A 17,352-nucleotide genomic window follows, 5' to 3' on the forward strand; every position below is an offset into this window, starting at 1 on the left:
ATGGACCAATGCAATAGTCTACCAAAGCCCCCCCTCTCTCTATATATCTCACACACACACACACACACACACACACACACACACACACACACACACACACACACACACACACACACACACACACACACACACACACACACACACACTTCAGAAACAAACATAGTATCAATGAGAGCATCAATAATACACCTGAGTGATGTCTAGTAAAAAAAAAAAAAAAAATGTTGGCCCCCCCCCCAGTGCTGGGCCCTTGGAATCATCCTAAGCTACCCACCCCCCCCAGCTACGCCCCTGGGTAAGGGGCTCGCCATCGCTGCACGTGTTTCATCTAATTCAATTAAGGCCTCATCCCAAGCCACAGAATCTATAGGCTCGTTGTCATTATCATCGTAGCTATTTGTGTATCGCATTTGAATATTAGCCGGTGTCTCAAGTATAGCGGATGTTAAGGAATCATTTTCGATCGATGTATCTGAGCGTAGCGCTAGAATACTATCCTCTGCCTCACATATAGCTGCGAGCAAGGCCTCATTTTCGACCAACGATAGGGTTGTTTGTTTGGAAGGTTGGATTATAGCTACAGGGGTATTCTGCGTCGAATTATTCAAACATGGTAGAGTATTAACCAGCTCTATTGTATGACTATAATCAGGAGGGTGTACATAGGCACTGGTGATTTCTAGATTTTCTAGATCTATGTTGAATAGCAAGGGGTTAGGTTCATCAGTATTCAAATAGGCTGCAATTTCGGCTCTAAGCGTATTAATCATCTCTATTGTATGACGATAATCAGGAGGCTGTATGATGGTATTGATGTTTTCTAGATCTATGTTGAATAGCAAGGGGTTAGGTTCATTAGAGAACAAAAAGGCTTCAAGCTCTTCCATATCAGGCATTGAGCAGTCCAGTATATCAACACCGTTTAAATTTTCCTCCATGATTAGTTATTTAAAAATAAAAAAACGACTCCCCCACAAGTTAATTAGTTACAATCTAAGATATCTGCATTTCTGATACACATTGTCATAGGGTATAGCCCCGTGGAGTCTAGCATGGCAAGATAGTACTGTACGTTTGTATTTCGTGGAGTATGGCGCTTCACGAGTCCTGGGGTGCTGTTGAACGTAGGCCTCCGGCTTGTGGCGGGCGACAATGTCCTCGATGGCTTGTTGCTCGACGGCTTGATGGTCAATGAGATTTAACTCATGCAGCGCCGCTGCGGTCCAATCATCTTCATCTTTAATGTAGGCTGTGTAGAATAGAAAAAAAGTTTTAGAATACTATATTCTTAAGACACACACACACACACTCACACACACACACACATACACACACACACACTCACACACACACATACACACACACACACACACACACACACACACATGTACACATGTACATACACACCTGTATTTTCGAAGCCGGTAATCTGGGCAAGTGCATCGACGTCCCAATCATCAATAAAATCTTGCGGGGTGCCGGCTGCATCGCGTCGTAGGATTTCCAATATATAACCTATGTCTTGTTGATCTAGATGGTCCAGTCCTGAGAGTGTAGCTGGGTTCCACACGGCTGCTATGTTCACCTCTTCCTCCACCTTCTCCTCCACCTCCTCCTCCTCCAACTCCTCCTCCAACTCCTCCTCCAACACCTCATCGTCTATCTCGACCCACACGCTTCCGTCTGTAAAAGTTTTAAAAACATGTTAAGGGATTATTTCAAGTAAAGATTACAGTAATATATCTTGCTATATAAATGTATAAAAAAAAACACACCGTTTGCAAATGAACCCCAGATGAACGTATCATCATTCTCCTGCAGATCTTCTCCTGTTTTTAGAAAAGAAAAAAAGAAGAAAAATAAGTCACGTCGTTATAATAGACATCAAACCACCCTGCTAATTTGAAGATAGAATACTAATCCTTAATTGTACTTACCATAGGGTATTAGTGTGTTAGAGTATTCCTCATGGTTTCCTGCTGCAAGTTAGAGAACGAGGTTTAAAAAAAATCTCGAGTTATAATTGCTGTATCAGGAATCATAAGACGCTACATTAAGACATACCGTTCTCTGAATCCATTATGTAGTCAGTCTGTTTTCAATGATACATATGACTGAAGCTAAATGTAGTAATACTTATAGGGGTGATCATAGTTCCTCTTTTTTTTAGGCCTACCTGCTTGAAAACGTAGGCTTCCTTATACTTTGAGACACACACCCACACACACACACACACACACACACCTTTCATACACAGATATTTTCAGTACACTATCAAAGATTCAAGTGAAAAGAGAAAACAACAAAAGAAAATCAAATTAAAATTAGAAAGAATTGAAACTGAATGAAGCTGATGCAAAAAAAAAAAAAAAAAAAAAGGCATACGTAACAAGTTCACACTTGTCAAACAAACAAACATTTGTGTGGGTCAGATAAGGTTCATAATTCCATTCTAGCATAATTATGCCTTAAAGATAAACAGATACCATTGCCTTATCATACAGGGTACCTTATCATACAGGAGAAATCTTAGATTCCAGTAATGAATCTAAGAGAAGACTGATAGACTGTGAAATAATACTGCTTTGATCATCCTCGGTGAAACCTACTGTAGTAGGGTTTTCTATTGCCTCTATCTGTACAGACATAGTTTATGTTTAGGTTTCAAGTTTCAAGTTTCTTTAATAGTTGTCATACAGAAGTACAGAATACTTTTATACAAAATGCTTCTTACGCTCTATACAACGTACATTGGAGGGGTTATCCTTGAAAACAGACACACAGACACAGTCGTAAATCTGCTTTTGATAGGAGCTGAATACAGTAGTTTTTGAAGCAAACCCCATTCACTATCATTGGAACCCCCTCTCCTTCTAAAAAAACACACTGAGGCTGTCAGTTTAAAAAAAACAACGGTTGTTCTTTTTTAATTGCTCTAGCGAACACACACACACCCGCCTTCACGACAACGCAGGGGGCTGTCACTTCAGAGAAGCTGCAGTTAGACAGAGGGTGAAATATTCAGTTTACGGCACGACACCAGCAATACACTTATCAGAGTCGTGATACTGTCAGAACCACTCTACTGACCGGAGACCATCAGCGCAAGGGGTGCTTTCTTTCCACACACACACACACACACACACACACACACACACACACACACACACACGCACACACACACACACACACACACACACACACACACACACACACACACACACACACACACACACACACACACACACACACACACACACACACACACACACACACACACAGACACACACAGACAGAGTGGCTATTGAACATCCACTTGGAAGAAAATGCACATTCTTAAGAAATACACACTCACCATTTGAAATAAAACACTTTCTGAAGAAGAATACATTCTTAAGAAATACACAAAATGTATTTTACATTTGGCATTTGGAATTCTGTAACTTAATTCTCACACACAGTTTAAATGTTTAATCCTGGGAATACACACATTTAATCTTAAGATTGTTGTGAAACTATATTCTGAAGATACACACAAAATACCTTCTGAAGATATTGTGAAGATATTGTGAAATGTTTATTCTCAAGACTTTGGAATACACACAATCTGAAAATAAAACTTTTGAATATTTTATTTTGAAAAAATTCTAAAAATGGAAGCCCCCGCCCTTACAACCCCTCCCCTTCCGTAACCAGATGTCCCTCCCCTTCCGAAACCGGATGTCCCTCCCCTCGAAACCGGATGTCCCGCCTCCTTGAATCATCGACCAATCAGAGAAGGGGGCGGGACTTAGGGGGTCATAAATCATCTCAAAAAGGGGCGTGGCTACAATCAATCAATATCCCTTATAAGGGCTGACAGAAGCTGTATCCCTAATCTCTCTCTAACGCTCTATTTTTGATCTCCACCCTATGTCTCCTGCCTGCTCTCTCCTCGATCTGTTCTGCTATTGGGTCCTCGCCAACACAATCCCTAACAAGTTAGTCACTAAGCCCATAGCGTTAGCTAGCCACTAAGCCCATAATGTTAGCTAGGCACAAGCCCATAACGTTAGTTGGTCACTAAGCCCATACCGATAGATCGCCACTAAGCCCATAATGTTAGCTAGCCACTAAGCCCATAATGTTAGCTAGGCACAAACCCATAACGTTAGATAGCCACTAAGCCCATAACCTTAGCTAGCCACTAAGCCCATAACGTTAGCTAGCAACTAAGCCCAATAATGTTAGCTAGGCACAAACCCATAACGTTAGTTAGTCACTAAGCCCATAACGTTAGTTATTCACTAAGCCCATAACGTTAGTTAGCCACTAAGCCATAACATTAGATAGTCACTAAGCCCAGTTTGTCTATTGTGGGCTGTTCTGTTGTTGCTATGGAACCTGTCTATGTTGCTTACTCTTGTCATGGTGACAGTTGAATGTCTTATCGTTACTATGGTTACAGGTGGGGTGGAACACACTTGACAGCATCATTGTCATCTTGAGCCTGGTGGAGCTGGGATTGGCCGACGTTGAGGGCATGCCTTTGCTGCGCTCCTTCCGACTGGTCAGTTTAACGCCTGGGCGGGGCATTCCTACTGGATGAATTCAGTTACTATTCAAGTTGTAAATGATAGCTGCAAACCCATATTGACTGTTAAAGATCTAAGGTTGCGAAGGGTCTGCTTTAGTTCATTTAAGAAAATTTGTACATTTGCACTATGGTTGGATACCAAACATATTTTTGTTGTACTGTACTTTGTGCTGTATAATGACAATAAATGCAAATCTAATCTAATCTAATCTATTTCAGTTGCGTGTGATTAGGCTGGCTAAATCCTGGCCCACCTTCAATCGGTTGATAAAGATCATTGGGAGGTCTGTGGGCGCACTGGGCAGTCTGACGCTGGTCCTGGCCATCATCGTCCTCTTCTTCACTTTGTTGAGCAGGCAGCTGTTTGGGGACAGCTACAAGCACTATGTGTGTAAGATCTCTCAGAACTGTGAACTCCCACGCTGGCACATGAACGACTTCCTCCACACCTTCCTCCTCGTCTTCAGAGCCCTGTGTGGAGAGTGGATAGAGAGCATGTGGGACTGTATGGAGGTGGCCAACCAGACCACATGCCTCGTCGTCTTCATGATGGTCGTAGTGATAGGAAAGCTAGTGGTGAGTACACACAGGAAACTAACTAACTAACTAACTAACTAACTAACTAACTAACTAACTAACTAACTAACTAACTAACTAACTAACTAACTAACTAACTAACTAACTAACTAACTAACTATGGCAACTAACTGACCAAATAACTAACCAACTAACTAACTAACTAACAAATTAACTAACTAACTGACACATTACCTAACTAACCAACTAACTGACTAACAGACTAACCAACTAACTCACATACTGGCAACTAACCAACTAACTAACTAACATACTGGAAACTGACTAACTAACAACTAAGTAACTAATGAACTAACTAACCAACTAACACACTGGCCACTAACTGACCAAATAACTAACCAACTAACCAACTAACTAACTAACTAACTAACTAACTAACTAACTAACTAACTAACTAACTAACTAACTAACTAACTAACTAACTAACTAATTAACTAACGAATTAACTAACTAACTAACACACTGGAAACTAACCAACTAACCAACAAACTAACTAACCAACTAACTGACTAACATAGTAACCAACTAACTAACTAACTAACATACTGGCAACTAACCAACTGACTAACTAAGCAATTAATGAATGAATGAACTAACAAACACACTGGCAACTAACAAACAAACACACTAGCAACTAACTAACTAACTAACACACTGGCAACTAACTAACTAACACTAGTTAGGCTGAGTTATCATGATAGTCGTGATGATATGAGACCTAGTGGTGAGTACACACTGACAACTAACTAATTAAACTAATGATAACATATGGCATATGGTAATAATAGTAATGATAACATGGAGAATAATTGTATCAGAGAGACTAAACTAATTGATACCCAATGGCCTAAGCTACTTGACAAACACAGAACAAGTCCTTTAAAGAGGTGTCCTGGCTCCGTAACCCCTCCTGTGGCTCGGTCCTGACAACCATCTTGGTCAAATATCTCCACTGATAAATCTCACACTCTGGTTTGTGCTCCTTTTATACAGAATGAGTTCTCTCAAAATAGCCTGTTATATATCGTATAGCTTACGCTCTGCGCTCTAGTGGAACTATCCCTTTATCCAATCTAGCACTGAATAATTTTTCTCCACATGTACACACCCATCCGCCTGGCCACACCCACATCCGCTCCTCTACATAAGCGGGGTTGTGGCCATACTAACAGCTCCTTCCCTATTTTCACCACGACAAGTGTCTGTATACACCACTTGAGTTTAGTGCCGAAATAGTTATTGGAAAGGAGTTACGTTTAGAGGAAAGGAGCTGCGTTGACATTATATCTTTGTTTTCTCTCTCACTATTTTTCGAGGAAATACAGCGATAATGTCTTCGCCACCGGAGTGTCTAGAAGATGATGATCATTCTGACCTCCACCGGCGTTTCGTATTAGGGGCTCGCGTCGCTGAGCAATCCCCGCCGGCATTGCCTCCGGCTCTGCAGCTGGACACTTTGCTTGGGAGGCGATCGGCCGGGTGGGGGCTGAAGGCCTCTCTGGGCGGGTGATGTTTTTTTGCGACGCAGGCGCCAAGTGTGTTGGTTGTGGGGGGAACAACTACACAGCTTACGAAGGTCGGCTCCAGGCTGGGATCCTTTTCGCTGCCCCTTAGCGGCGTGGAGGGGGTTCTAGCTTGATGCCCCACGTTAACATTAGCTCCTCCTCAAGTAAGAGCTTTGTTTTTCTGGGACCGTGATTCCGAATCTGCGGTTCAATTCCCCGGGTCTCTGGACAAACGGATACCCACTGTCGCCGTGCTGGCCCTGATTTTCAAGATGAAAAGCACTCGGTGCGAGGGAGGTGAGCTTGGTGTTCGTTATGAGAATATCTCCATGCTCAGGTCGGCTATAGTCCGCAAGGGACTTGTTGCCGACACCGCTGTGTCTGGTAAACACCGTTCTGAAGAGGGACGTGTGTTGCCTTTTTTCCCTTTTTTTCTTCGGATGAGAAGAGGAAAAGACAGCGGCTGTCTGAAGTGTTGGCTTGTATTGCTTTTCTCACGTTGTACAGTTTTCAGTAGTAGCCGCTTAGCTTGCTTCTGCGTGAGCTAGTGGCTAGCGATAGCCGGTTTGAGCTAACTGTTAGCCAGTTAGCTGTTAGCTACGACGTTAGCTGCCGGCTGCGCTCAGCTGGGAACGTTAGCTTGATGCTATCAGTTAGCCTAGAGTTAGCTGTTTAGCTTGTGCTACAACCATTGGCGTAGCCGTGAGAATAGCAGACCCTGGCACTCTGACTACGACATCATCTTTGGCAGAAGATGTAGTCGGGCCTGCGCCATGACCGGCTGCAGGAGGGGGGCGTCACGCCGGAGCTAGGGTCCGGCCATAGCTTCTTCTGGTCTAGCCAGCGAGAGGCCTTCGTTGACATGGAGACCAACCTGTGTTGCGGCCTTTCGTCCTGCGTTCCTTGGTGCAGGTAAGATGTCCAATGGACATTACCCCACTCTTCCTTCCTTCCCCTCCTGAATGTTTTTGTTAATAACGATGTCTTTGTCTACAAAACATGTTACTTCACTACATTTGGAGATACGACGTGTGCTGTGTGTGAATTGTCTTGGTCGCCTTGTATAGCTTGGGTTAGCGTTGGCCAAGGCTTGTGCCTTTCTCTCTACCTAGGAACAGCGTTGTTTTTTACGTGAGTAAAAATGAACTGGGTTTTTGTTGTATGATGAGAAGTTGTGTGTCTTCATGTAACGTTTAGACAACGTGGCTGAGCCCTCAACTGGCTGGGTTACCCTACAATGCTGTGCATAGTGGCATATGATCGAGGGCTGAGTCCCTCTCTTAGCTTGTTATTCTTACTTGAGGGCAGTGCATGTGAGCGGATCGGCGCAGGCGAGAAATCCGCTCTTCGCTCTAGACGGCTTGTTCCGCTCCGCTAATCGCTCATGTTGACCCCGCCCCCAAGTCGCTCTCCGCTCGCTCACCGCTCACCTTGAATCGAGCGCTCCCCTCTCCCCGCTCCACATCACTCGGCAGAATTTTTTATTTTTTTTGGAGCATGATGTAAATTTGCTTGATTTGACCAGTCTACACCCCCTGGGCCCCTTAACAATTGTTTGTATTGAGCCGTATTGTAATTGTACCCATTCTGCAATGTTAAATAACGTTGTTTATCCATTCACTAGCTCTACTAAGCGATGATAGCTAGCCTAGCCACAATGCTATGGTCGCTGCCATTAACGTTAGCATGTAAGCTAACGACAACAACAATGGCGTCATATACTTTTTCTAACAGGATTCACCCTTCTCATTGGTTAAAAATGGCCTTCATGTTTGTACATCGCCATCTGTTGCTTTGGCATTGTACTACATGTATATTACATCAGTGTTAAACCACTGTGAGCGGCCCGGAGTGGATTGGAGCGGAGGAGAACTCTCGCTCCGGACGTCGCGCCGACCCATTTTAAAACCCACTCCGTCGCTCACGTCAAAACCACCCGCTCCGCTCACGCTCCGATCCGCTCACATGCTCTGCTTGAGGGTAATGATGAAAATAACAAGTGGCACGTTTTTTTCACACATAAGCAGAGCTGTGGGAAACCTGTTCAAACAAGGTCTTCGGCTGTGCTGGCGTGCATGATGTAAAGCTTACTCTACACATTTGGCGTCGTATCAGGGGTAAGGTGGTGAGGGGTGGGTGAAATTATTCCCCGGTTTGCCCCTGGCCCCCCCCCCCCTCCCCTCAAATATGATTTTGTTTACAAAATGTGTGTTGATTCACTATATTTTTGGGGATACGGTGTAAATCCCTTAGCTTCTGCTGGGGTTGTGCTTTTGCTTAGAGAGAGGCAATTTCTCTGAAAATTGTTTGGTCGCTGTCATGTAGACTTAGCAAGGCCTGTGACCAGCACTTAATGGAGGACTTATGTCTTCTCTCATCATAAAAAACGGTGTCCCTCTTACAGTAGTGAGAGTGTACTTTTTGCCCTTTTTTGTTGTGATGGAGGGTTGTGTGTATCGTATTCATGTTTAGGATCCACAACTGGGTTAGGTGTTGGCCTACAGAAGTTACATGTGTAGCTCTTGTACCAGGGCCCTTGGCCCCTCTCTTGGTCTGTGTTTTTTTCTTCCTTTAGTTTAGGGTAAAGGTGTAAAAATTCAGGTGGCAGGTTCGCACATGGGCCTGAAGCCATGTATAAAACCAGTTTTTGCACAGGCGAGGTTATCGTCTGTGCCTGGCATGCAGAATGTGAAGCTGTTACCCTAACAGGTATAAATGCGCTTCATGTAGCACGCTATGACTGGTGTCATGGCTCTGCTTTGTCGTTGCATCGTATCAGGGGTGAGGGGTCATGAGGGGTGGGCTGATAAAATCCTCCCCCCCCTTTACTGATTGGCCGGGAGGTGGGACCTCCTGCCTGTCAGTTTTTCCCTGTCAGCTGAGGGGCAGCGCGTCACAGGGAGGGGGAAGGGGGGGGGGGGGTTTCCCTGGTTCCACTCCCTGTTAGGATGGGTGGGTCACGGGATTTCCCCCCGGCCATGGGAAATGTCACTGGGTGCGTTTCCTATTGGCCAGGAGACGTCGGTGAGGTTACAGGCTCTGTGCTGCAGACCGCTGTCTTTGGATGATGCGTTGCATTTCTATTACAGTGTGTATTGGGCTGTTGGTCACTTGGCCCAATTATTATTGCATGTATCTTTTTCAATTGTACTCACGTGGAGGTCTCTCTGGGGGAACTTCTGTCTTCCCCTCTTATGTGAGGAGCGGAATTGACGGGGTTGCCCTCAGTCGCGTCATATAAGGCCCGTGTCTGTGTCTTATTGACTGCTGCTCGTCCCAGACAGCATGGAGGGGACGTCGTCTGGTGTTTTCTTGTTAGAATTCACCATTGATGTGTTTCGGGTTCTTGACGTGCATATAGCGCTGGCCCTGGGTGCTTCCTATGTGGAACCACGTTTTTGGGCCGGTGCGCCTTGGTTGCCGGATCAAGTCAGTTAACCCGTTGTCCGCCGGGGCGCAGATCTGCTGTTCTGGTACCCCGAAGGACTTTGTGCTTTTCCGGGGGGAAAATGCCGGGTCGGTCCGGGCTTCGCAGGGATTGATGTCGTGGATATGTGTGTCATGTGTATGCCACTACGGCTTGCCCATAACAGTGACGTGCTTGGTCCATACTGTGCTTGGTCCATACTGTCCATTGACCCTGTCTGCCTGCGAGTGTGCCCCCGCACTTTTCATGACGTCTGCCAATCGTGTCAGCCTTCTCTACCTCGGCCTCTCTAGGGGGTCGGGTTTTGTGGAGGCTGCGACATGGTGCACAGCATACCGAACGCCCCTTCCGCCGGGGTGCTGTTCACAGTAGACCCCTTAGGCGCCAGTCTAGTCCGCAGTGCTCCGGGCACAGGTCGGGTTACGCTCTTGACCTGTTGCCAGGATTGAGGGATCAACCTCTTTGGGCGTTGTCTCCCCGGTGCCCGGTGCGACTGGTGTGGAGTGCTTCAGGGCGGCATGCTGTAGGGGGGAAGGGCCTGCTCTTGGATTGGGCCCTGTCCAATACGCTGGCGATGTGGGGGGTGGTGTCACTAGTGACCGCCTGGTGGGGTCTCGATGCTACGGCATCGTTGGCCTCACCAGGCCCCCTTTCCGGGGGGTCCTGACCCTCAGGCTGTTCCTGGGGCTGGGTCCTCCTCCGCGCTCCGCTGCTATGGCCTTGCCACAGGGTTGGGTTCTTGACCTTTGACCCTGTGATGTTGGGGGCTGTAACGTTTTTTTTCCCTTAGTGGCATGTGGGATGCGCGCCTGAGTAGTTGTGGGTCCTTCTGTGTGAAGGTAAGTCCCACGATCTGCTCACCCTGTGCGTTGAGTTACTAAACCCTCTTCGCACAGTCGGATCCGATTCCCTCCCGTCCCCCTCTAGGGGGGTCCGGGGGCTCGGGTCCTCCCCGGTTCTGATGGTTGTGGGGGGCCTCAGTGGGTACATTTGTCGAGCTTCCGCTCTGCTCAGCTCCTGTGTTCCACTAGAGCGCAGAGCGTAAGCTATATGATATATAACGTACGGTTATCCTATAACCATAGTTATATGAGTATAGCGATCGCTCTGTACTGACTCACTGAGGACCCCGTGGTCTTCGCCTTCGGTGATGAAAGACTTGGGAAGGAGCTGTTAGTATGGCCACGACCCCGCTTATGTAGAGGAGCGGATGTGGGTGTGGCCAGGTGGATGGGTGTGTACATGTGGAGAAAAATTATTCAGTGCTAGATTGGATAAAGGGATAGTTCCACTAGAGCGAAGAGCGCTCGCTATACTCATATAACTATGGTTATAGGATAACCGTATGTTTTCCTTTCAACACCATAAGGTGGTCTCTCCGCTGGCCAAAGGGTCCTTTGACATGAGGATCTACTCATTCTAACCACACCTGTTGATGACTCCCCTAAAAGTCATATGCTGATCTTCATATACAAGTAAAACAGCTATTATTTGATCATTTTAGAAGTCAAACCATTAGATCTTAGTGCTGAGACAAGGGTAACATACTGGTTAAAGGAACACGCCAACTTTTGGGGAAATTAGCTTATTTGCCATCTACCCTGGAGTTAGACAAGCAGATACATACTTTTTTCTTCTCTGTGCATGCATTAGGCTTAGGAAACAGCCGCACCGTTAGCCTAGCTTAGCGTCATTCACTGGAAGTAGGTCACTACTTACTAGTCACGAAATACACTCCAAATACAACTCCAAAACATTCCTGTAAATATGTTGTGACCTGTGTATTTACCACATGGAGAAATAATTAAAAGAAATTGACATTTTCGTTTTCTAAGCAGATATATACTCTGAATAATTTTTTGTCGAATCACTGCTGCCTGGGTGCAGTGATTTCATCACCTCAAAAGCCCTTTTTTTTATATATCTTTTTCCCCCCTCCTTTTTTCAGATTTTTCTCCTATCCCCACTGTTAGTCGTTATGCCAATTCCCAACCCCCTTCCTGGTTGTTGCGCACTCCCCCCTACTGTTGGTCCGGGAGGCCGGAGACTGTCACATGCTTTCCTCCGACGCATGTGCAGCCAGCCGGCAGCCAGCCTGGCAGCGCAGATTCTCACCGGGAGAGTGTAACGTATGGAAGGTCACACTACCTCCCTCCAGATCCTACCCTCGCTGTGCAGGCGCCCCGACCGAACTGTAGGGGTCTCTGTCCACAACGCCCAGGACCCACCCATCAGCTTTCCCACCCCTAACACTGCCAATTGTGTTAGTGTGAACGACCAGCCAAGCTGATAGCAACGCCGAGAGCTGGATTCGAACCCAGCGTCTCCAGCGTTGATGGCGAGCGCCTTGCCCACTACACCACCTAGCCGCCCCCTCCCTCTTGTTTTTTGAAAAATGGCACACTGGCACACCTAATTCCAGTGAATGACGCTAAGCTAGGCTAACGGTGCGGCTGTTCCCTATGAGGCTAATGCATGCACAGAGAAGAAAAGGGTATGTATGTATCTGCTTGTCTAACTCCAGGGTAGATGGCAAATAAGCGAATTTCCCAAAAAGTTGGCGTGTTTATTTAATTGTTTGAATCATCTGCTGTCTTTTATTATTCTATGAGTAGCTGTAACATGAAGATCTATTAAACACCCCAGGCGAGGTCAGACGTCACCTCAAATTAACTATGTTCTTAGTAGGGCTGTACCGAATGTATTTTTTTTTTTTTTTTACATTCGAAGCTTCTATTGAAGTATTCTAATGAAGCTTCGAATGTCTGTTGTCATATTTTTTATATATATATTTTTTAAATATGCTCATACTAAATCCTCAATTTGAATAAAGTGATTAAATTAGTATTTTTTTTATTATTAAATCAACTTTCTTTAATCAATGTAACTAGTCAGTTTTGTCAACATAAATAATCCAATAAGGGCACGGTTGGTACGAAAGTGATGGTGACGCCTTGAGCGCCAAGCGGATGCAGATAGGCTACATACTGTACATAATTTATGATGAATGTTTATTGAAGTTTTTATGACGAGTCATATACTATAATAGTATAATACTATAATATTAGTGTAGCCTAATCTTTATCTGTAACTGTGAAGAAAAAACCCATTGGTTTAAACAGAATGAATAGACACAAAAAATAATAATAATAATAAATTTGACTGTCAACGTTATGAATGAAGCTTCGAAGCTTCGAACTATTCGGTACAGCCCTAGTTCTTAGTAATGTTTCAACACTAGTGCAAGAGAGACAATTCACTTTAGTTGTCTCTACAGGGAGGAAACGATCAGACTACATTACTAATGAAATATGGATACAGATTCTATAATTCTACAGTGATTCTGATCGCATCTATATAACATGATGTGATGTTAATGGTAATATTCTTTCTGCAGGTGTTGAACTTGTTTTTGGCGTTGTTGTTGAGTTGGTTCAGAAGAGCTCCTGATGAAGATGAGGAGATGAGTCATCAACAGATCACAGCCAGGATCAGAGCAGCCATGGACCGTCTGAAAGCCTGGATACTTAAGCCTGCTGCCACCAAGGAGACTGGTATATACCTGAACACATAGCACACTGCTATAAACTAACCCAACCGTACCCTAACCTAACCACAACACACTGCTATAAACAAACCTAACCATAACACATAACACATAGCACAGCAGGGGTGTAAAAAGTACCCAATAATTATACTTAAGTGAAAGTATGGGTACCGTCTCAAAATCGTACTCAAGTAAAAGTCAGAGTATCTGGCTAAAAACACACTTGAGTAAAAGTAAAAAAGTTTCTACTTTTAAATGTAAAAACTTTTTTTCTGACTGTCTATCCTTCTGATAGCAGGTGTTTCATCAAAGATCCCCGCTTTCTAGTCTTGCACAAGGATCAATCAGCATGGGTATGGACGGGTTCATTTTCCATTGATGGGGAACGTTAGGTTATGACTATAACCAAGTTCTGTTAGTTAGGGGCGATGCTTGGCTTCGCCTTCTGCACTATCTCGCGTACGTGCACGCGTACTGAATAAACCACAAATGTACCTCTAATACCAGTATTAGTCTGACCACACCCCTCATCAGCTTACCTTCATAAGCAGGTGTGTGGTCACCTGCTCTCCTCCTTCCCAAGCTTTCACCACAAGGTGAGGTCAAGGGCTGCAGCGGCCGTCCGAAGCCAAGCATCGCCCCTAACTAACAGAACTTGGTTATAGTCATAACCTAACGTTCTGTATCGTTAGTGGCTTAGCTTGGCTTCGCCTTCTGCACAAGGGAGGCCAAGCGGAGCCACTTGGCTGACAAATACACCCCGCTGACAGCCCCCCAAAACCATCAGAACAGGGAGGGCCGAGCCCCCCCGACCCCCCCTAATGGAGGGTAGCCCCCCTATTAGGGACGTCACGGGAGGGCGACGGACCCGACCGTGCGAAGAGGCACTCAAGCAACTCAACGCACAGGGTGAGCAGACCGTGGCTTGACCCACGACTACACACACGCACAACCCGCATGCCACCCGGGAACGAACGGAGGAACAACCTCGTTACTGCCCCCAGAATCACGGGGTCAAGGGCAAACCCAACCCCGTGGCAAGGCCGTAGCAGCGGAGCACGAAGGAAGACCCAGACCCACCAAAAGGACTGGACTCCCTGGAATGGGGGCCCGGAGAAGTCCATGATGCCAGCATCAAGACCCCACCAGGTGGGCACGTAGTGCCCCGCCCCCCACATCGCCAGCGTATTCGGACAAAGGCCCCTCAGTTACTGCACCTGGTATTCCCAGGCGGAACCAACCAGGCCAGTAAGCCGAGCGGGCCCCGTCCCCCCAATAGTACACCGCCTGGCACACTGACCCTGCAGAATAGGCAGTCAGCATGGCCGTAAGCACACAAAAAAGGTCAACCAACGGAAGCAGGCAGCGCACCGGGGAAAAACCAGGCAACAGGCTGTTAACCCTAGCCTGGAGACTGCGGACGAGACAGGCGCCAGAGGGGACAGCTGAACACAGCCGCCCCGGCGGAAGGAGCGTAAGCTGGCGGTGTTGCATGACCAAGCCTCCATTTAACAACCCCCACCCAGAGGGGTCGAGGCAGAGAAGGCTGACACGATTGGCAGACGTCATGAACGTGCAGGGGCACCCTCAACCGGTGAACCCGGGAGTTGACACTGCTCCAACACACCAGGGAACCAACCACCTCGGTGTTACCCAATGCGGTGGTTGTTCCTATAACCCCTCAAGAAAAAACTCCAAAACACACCTGCGGGTATACACCGGCTATACCGCAGTACAAGTGTTTCAGTTTCCAAAAAGGGTTAACCCAGGCCTACGGGTCGCAAACATCACTTCGGACCGGGCCTGGCGGTACGGGAAGCACAGGGTCACCAGAGGAGGTCAAAAAACCACCCCCACAGGCCCCTCTTCGCCATGCGTGAGAGAGGAGCGAAAAACAATGGAGAACCAGCCCCTAAGCACACCGTACCTGGTATTCCCCGGCGGTCTCCCAACCAAGTACTAACCAGGACCAACCTGTGTAGCGGCCGAGATCCGACGAGATCGAGCGCGTACAGAATGGCATGGCTGTAAGCCATGACGACAGTGCTGAGTAAAAACATACCCAACCAGGGTCTCCATAGCGCTTAACCCTGTGACACCCAGACCGACCTGGCATTTTTCCCCCTGAAAAAAGCCCAAGTCCCTCAGGGTACCAGAACAGCAGATCTGCATCCCCGGCGGACAACGGGTTCAACTGATCTGGACCAGCGTGACCAGAACCAGTCCCGTGCCCTAACCACGCCGACATGCCCCAGGAAAAGGGCAGATATGCGTGTTGATCTTAACATGAAAAGAAGGCGCCACCCAGACGTCGGGACGAACCGCGCCTGGTGGCCCACCCCAAGGGCGTGAGACCCCACTACATATGTTCAGATCCATCCCGTCATCATCCCCCAGACATGAACGAGGATCCGTCGACAACCCACCCAGGTCATGGGATGTGGTCGCCGGAAGAGGAAAAACCCCCATTTCAGTTGCTTTATAAAAACGCTGTTTCAACCACAAGCAACTAAGGCGTGCCAGTCAATCGCCTGTTTACAGCGAGCTAGCACTATACGTGCGTCGGGACACACCCCCATCAATGAACAGGCTATTTAGACCTGCCATTGAATCCCCAAGGCGCCCAGGGGAACGACAAGAGGGGCGTGACACTCCCTAACTCCAACACTTCTGGAATAGAAAGAAGGAAGCATCAACAGTATGTATCCCAGTCTACACAGCCGGGGTAAAAAATGTTCACATTTTTACATCCCACCACCCTCCCATAGGAAAGAGACGGGGATCCCCAGAGAGACTTCCCACGCGAGCTGTACAGATTGAAAAGAATATATTGCACCTTGAGCCATGTAAAAAACTGGTTTTAGGGCCTCCGGGGAAGAGGCACCGAACCCATACACACTCAATAAACGAATTGAATCGAATATACATACAATAGAAAAGGACCCTTCTAGAGGGTCCACTCACTTTGACAATCTGAGGAGGAAAGCTCTGTACTCTGATGGAGGCTTCCTCACATGGATCACATGGAAGAAGGAGTCCGAACTCACAGAAGGCCTGAGTAGGCGCTTGGTGAGGAGGAGCCCTGACCACCCCCCCTGAAAACAGATCCATCACATGGACCTGAACAGCACACGGAAGTCCTACCAACAGAGACGCGCACGGTGACGTACTCTATGGCGGGGGAATTCCTGCGGTGCACACGCCCAATATACCAGGCCGTGGGACCAGGAACTCCCTCCCCCCCCCCCCGTAACGTGCCGAACCGCCACGTGACGGGAACCTTGAAGGACAGGGGGTGTACCCCTGACCGACAGAACAACGGGGAGAGGAAAGGTTACCAGTTCACCCCTTTACGACCCCACACCCATGATACGACGTAACGACAAAAAGAGAATATGACACAGTCATAGTCAACCCTATGAAGCGTTTCACAGCTCCACACAGCGCACGAGCTAACCTGCTATCTGATTTTTACTAAGGAAAAACACAGAATAGAGAGGGCTCTAAGAACCCCGGTCCAACATACACATGTGCTTCTGTGGTCAGTACAACCCAGTTGCAGGTCACATGACACACACAACCCATCATCATCACAATGAGAGAATACATCATTCTTGATTAGTATCGACCACAGGCCTTGCTAAGCACACATGACAGCAACCAAACCAATTTCCCTTTAGGAAATAAGTTTCTCCAGCAG

The 17,352-nt window shown here is 46.8% G+C and overlaps 1 protein-coding gene across 1 annotated transcript in view; it reads left to right on the forward strand.

Moving 5' to 3' along the window:
* Positions 1 to 17,352, forward strand: part of LOC311233502 (sodium channel protein type 4 subunit alpha B-like) — a gene marked incomplete at its 3' end in the record, with an annotated part of 179,305 nt that overhangs the window by 56,620 nt on the left and 105,333 nt on the right. The window contains exons 11-13 of the mRNA XM_084320469.1: positions 4,448 to 4,549; positions 4,796 to 5,152; positions 13,503 to 13,659. Coding sequence (XP_084176595.1) covers positions 4,448 to 4,549; positions 4,796 to 5,152; positions 13,503 to 13,659 — 616 coding nt within the window. The remainder of the gene's footprint in view (positions 1 to 4,447; positions 4,550 to 4,795; positions 5,153 to 13,502; positions 13,660 to 17,352) is intronic.

This window comes from Notolepis coatsorum, assembly GCF_963971535.1.
Source record: "Notolepis coatsorum genome assembly, chromosome: 8".
Lineage (NCBI taxonomy): Eukaryota > Metazoa > Chordata > Actinopteri > Aulopiformes > Paralepididae > Notolepis > Notolepis coatsorum.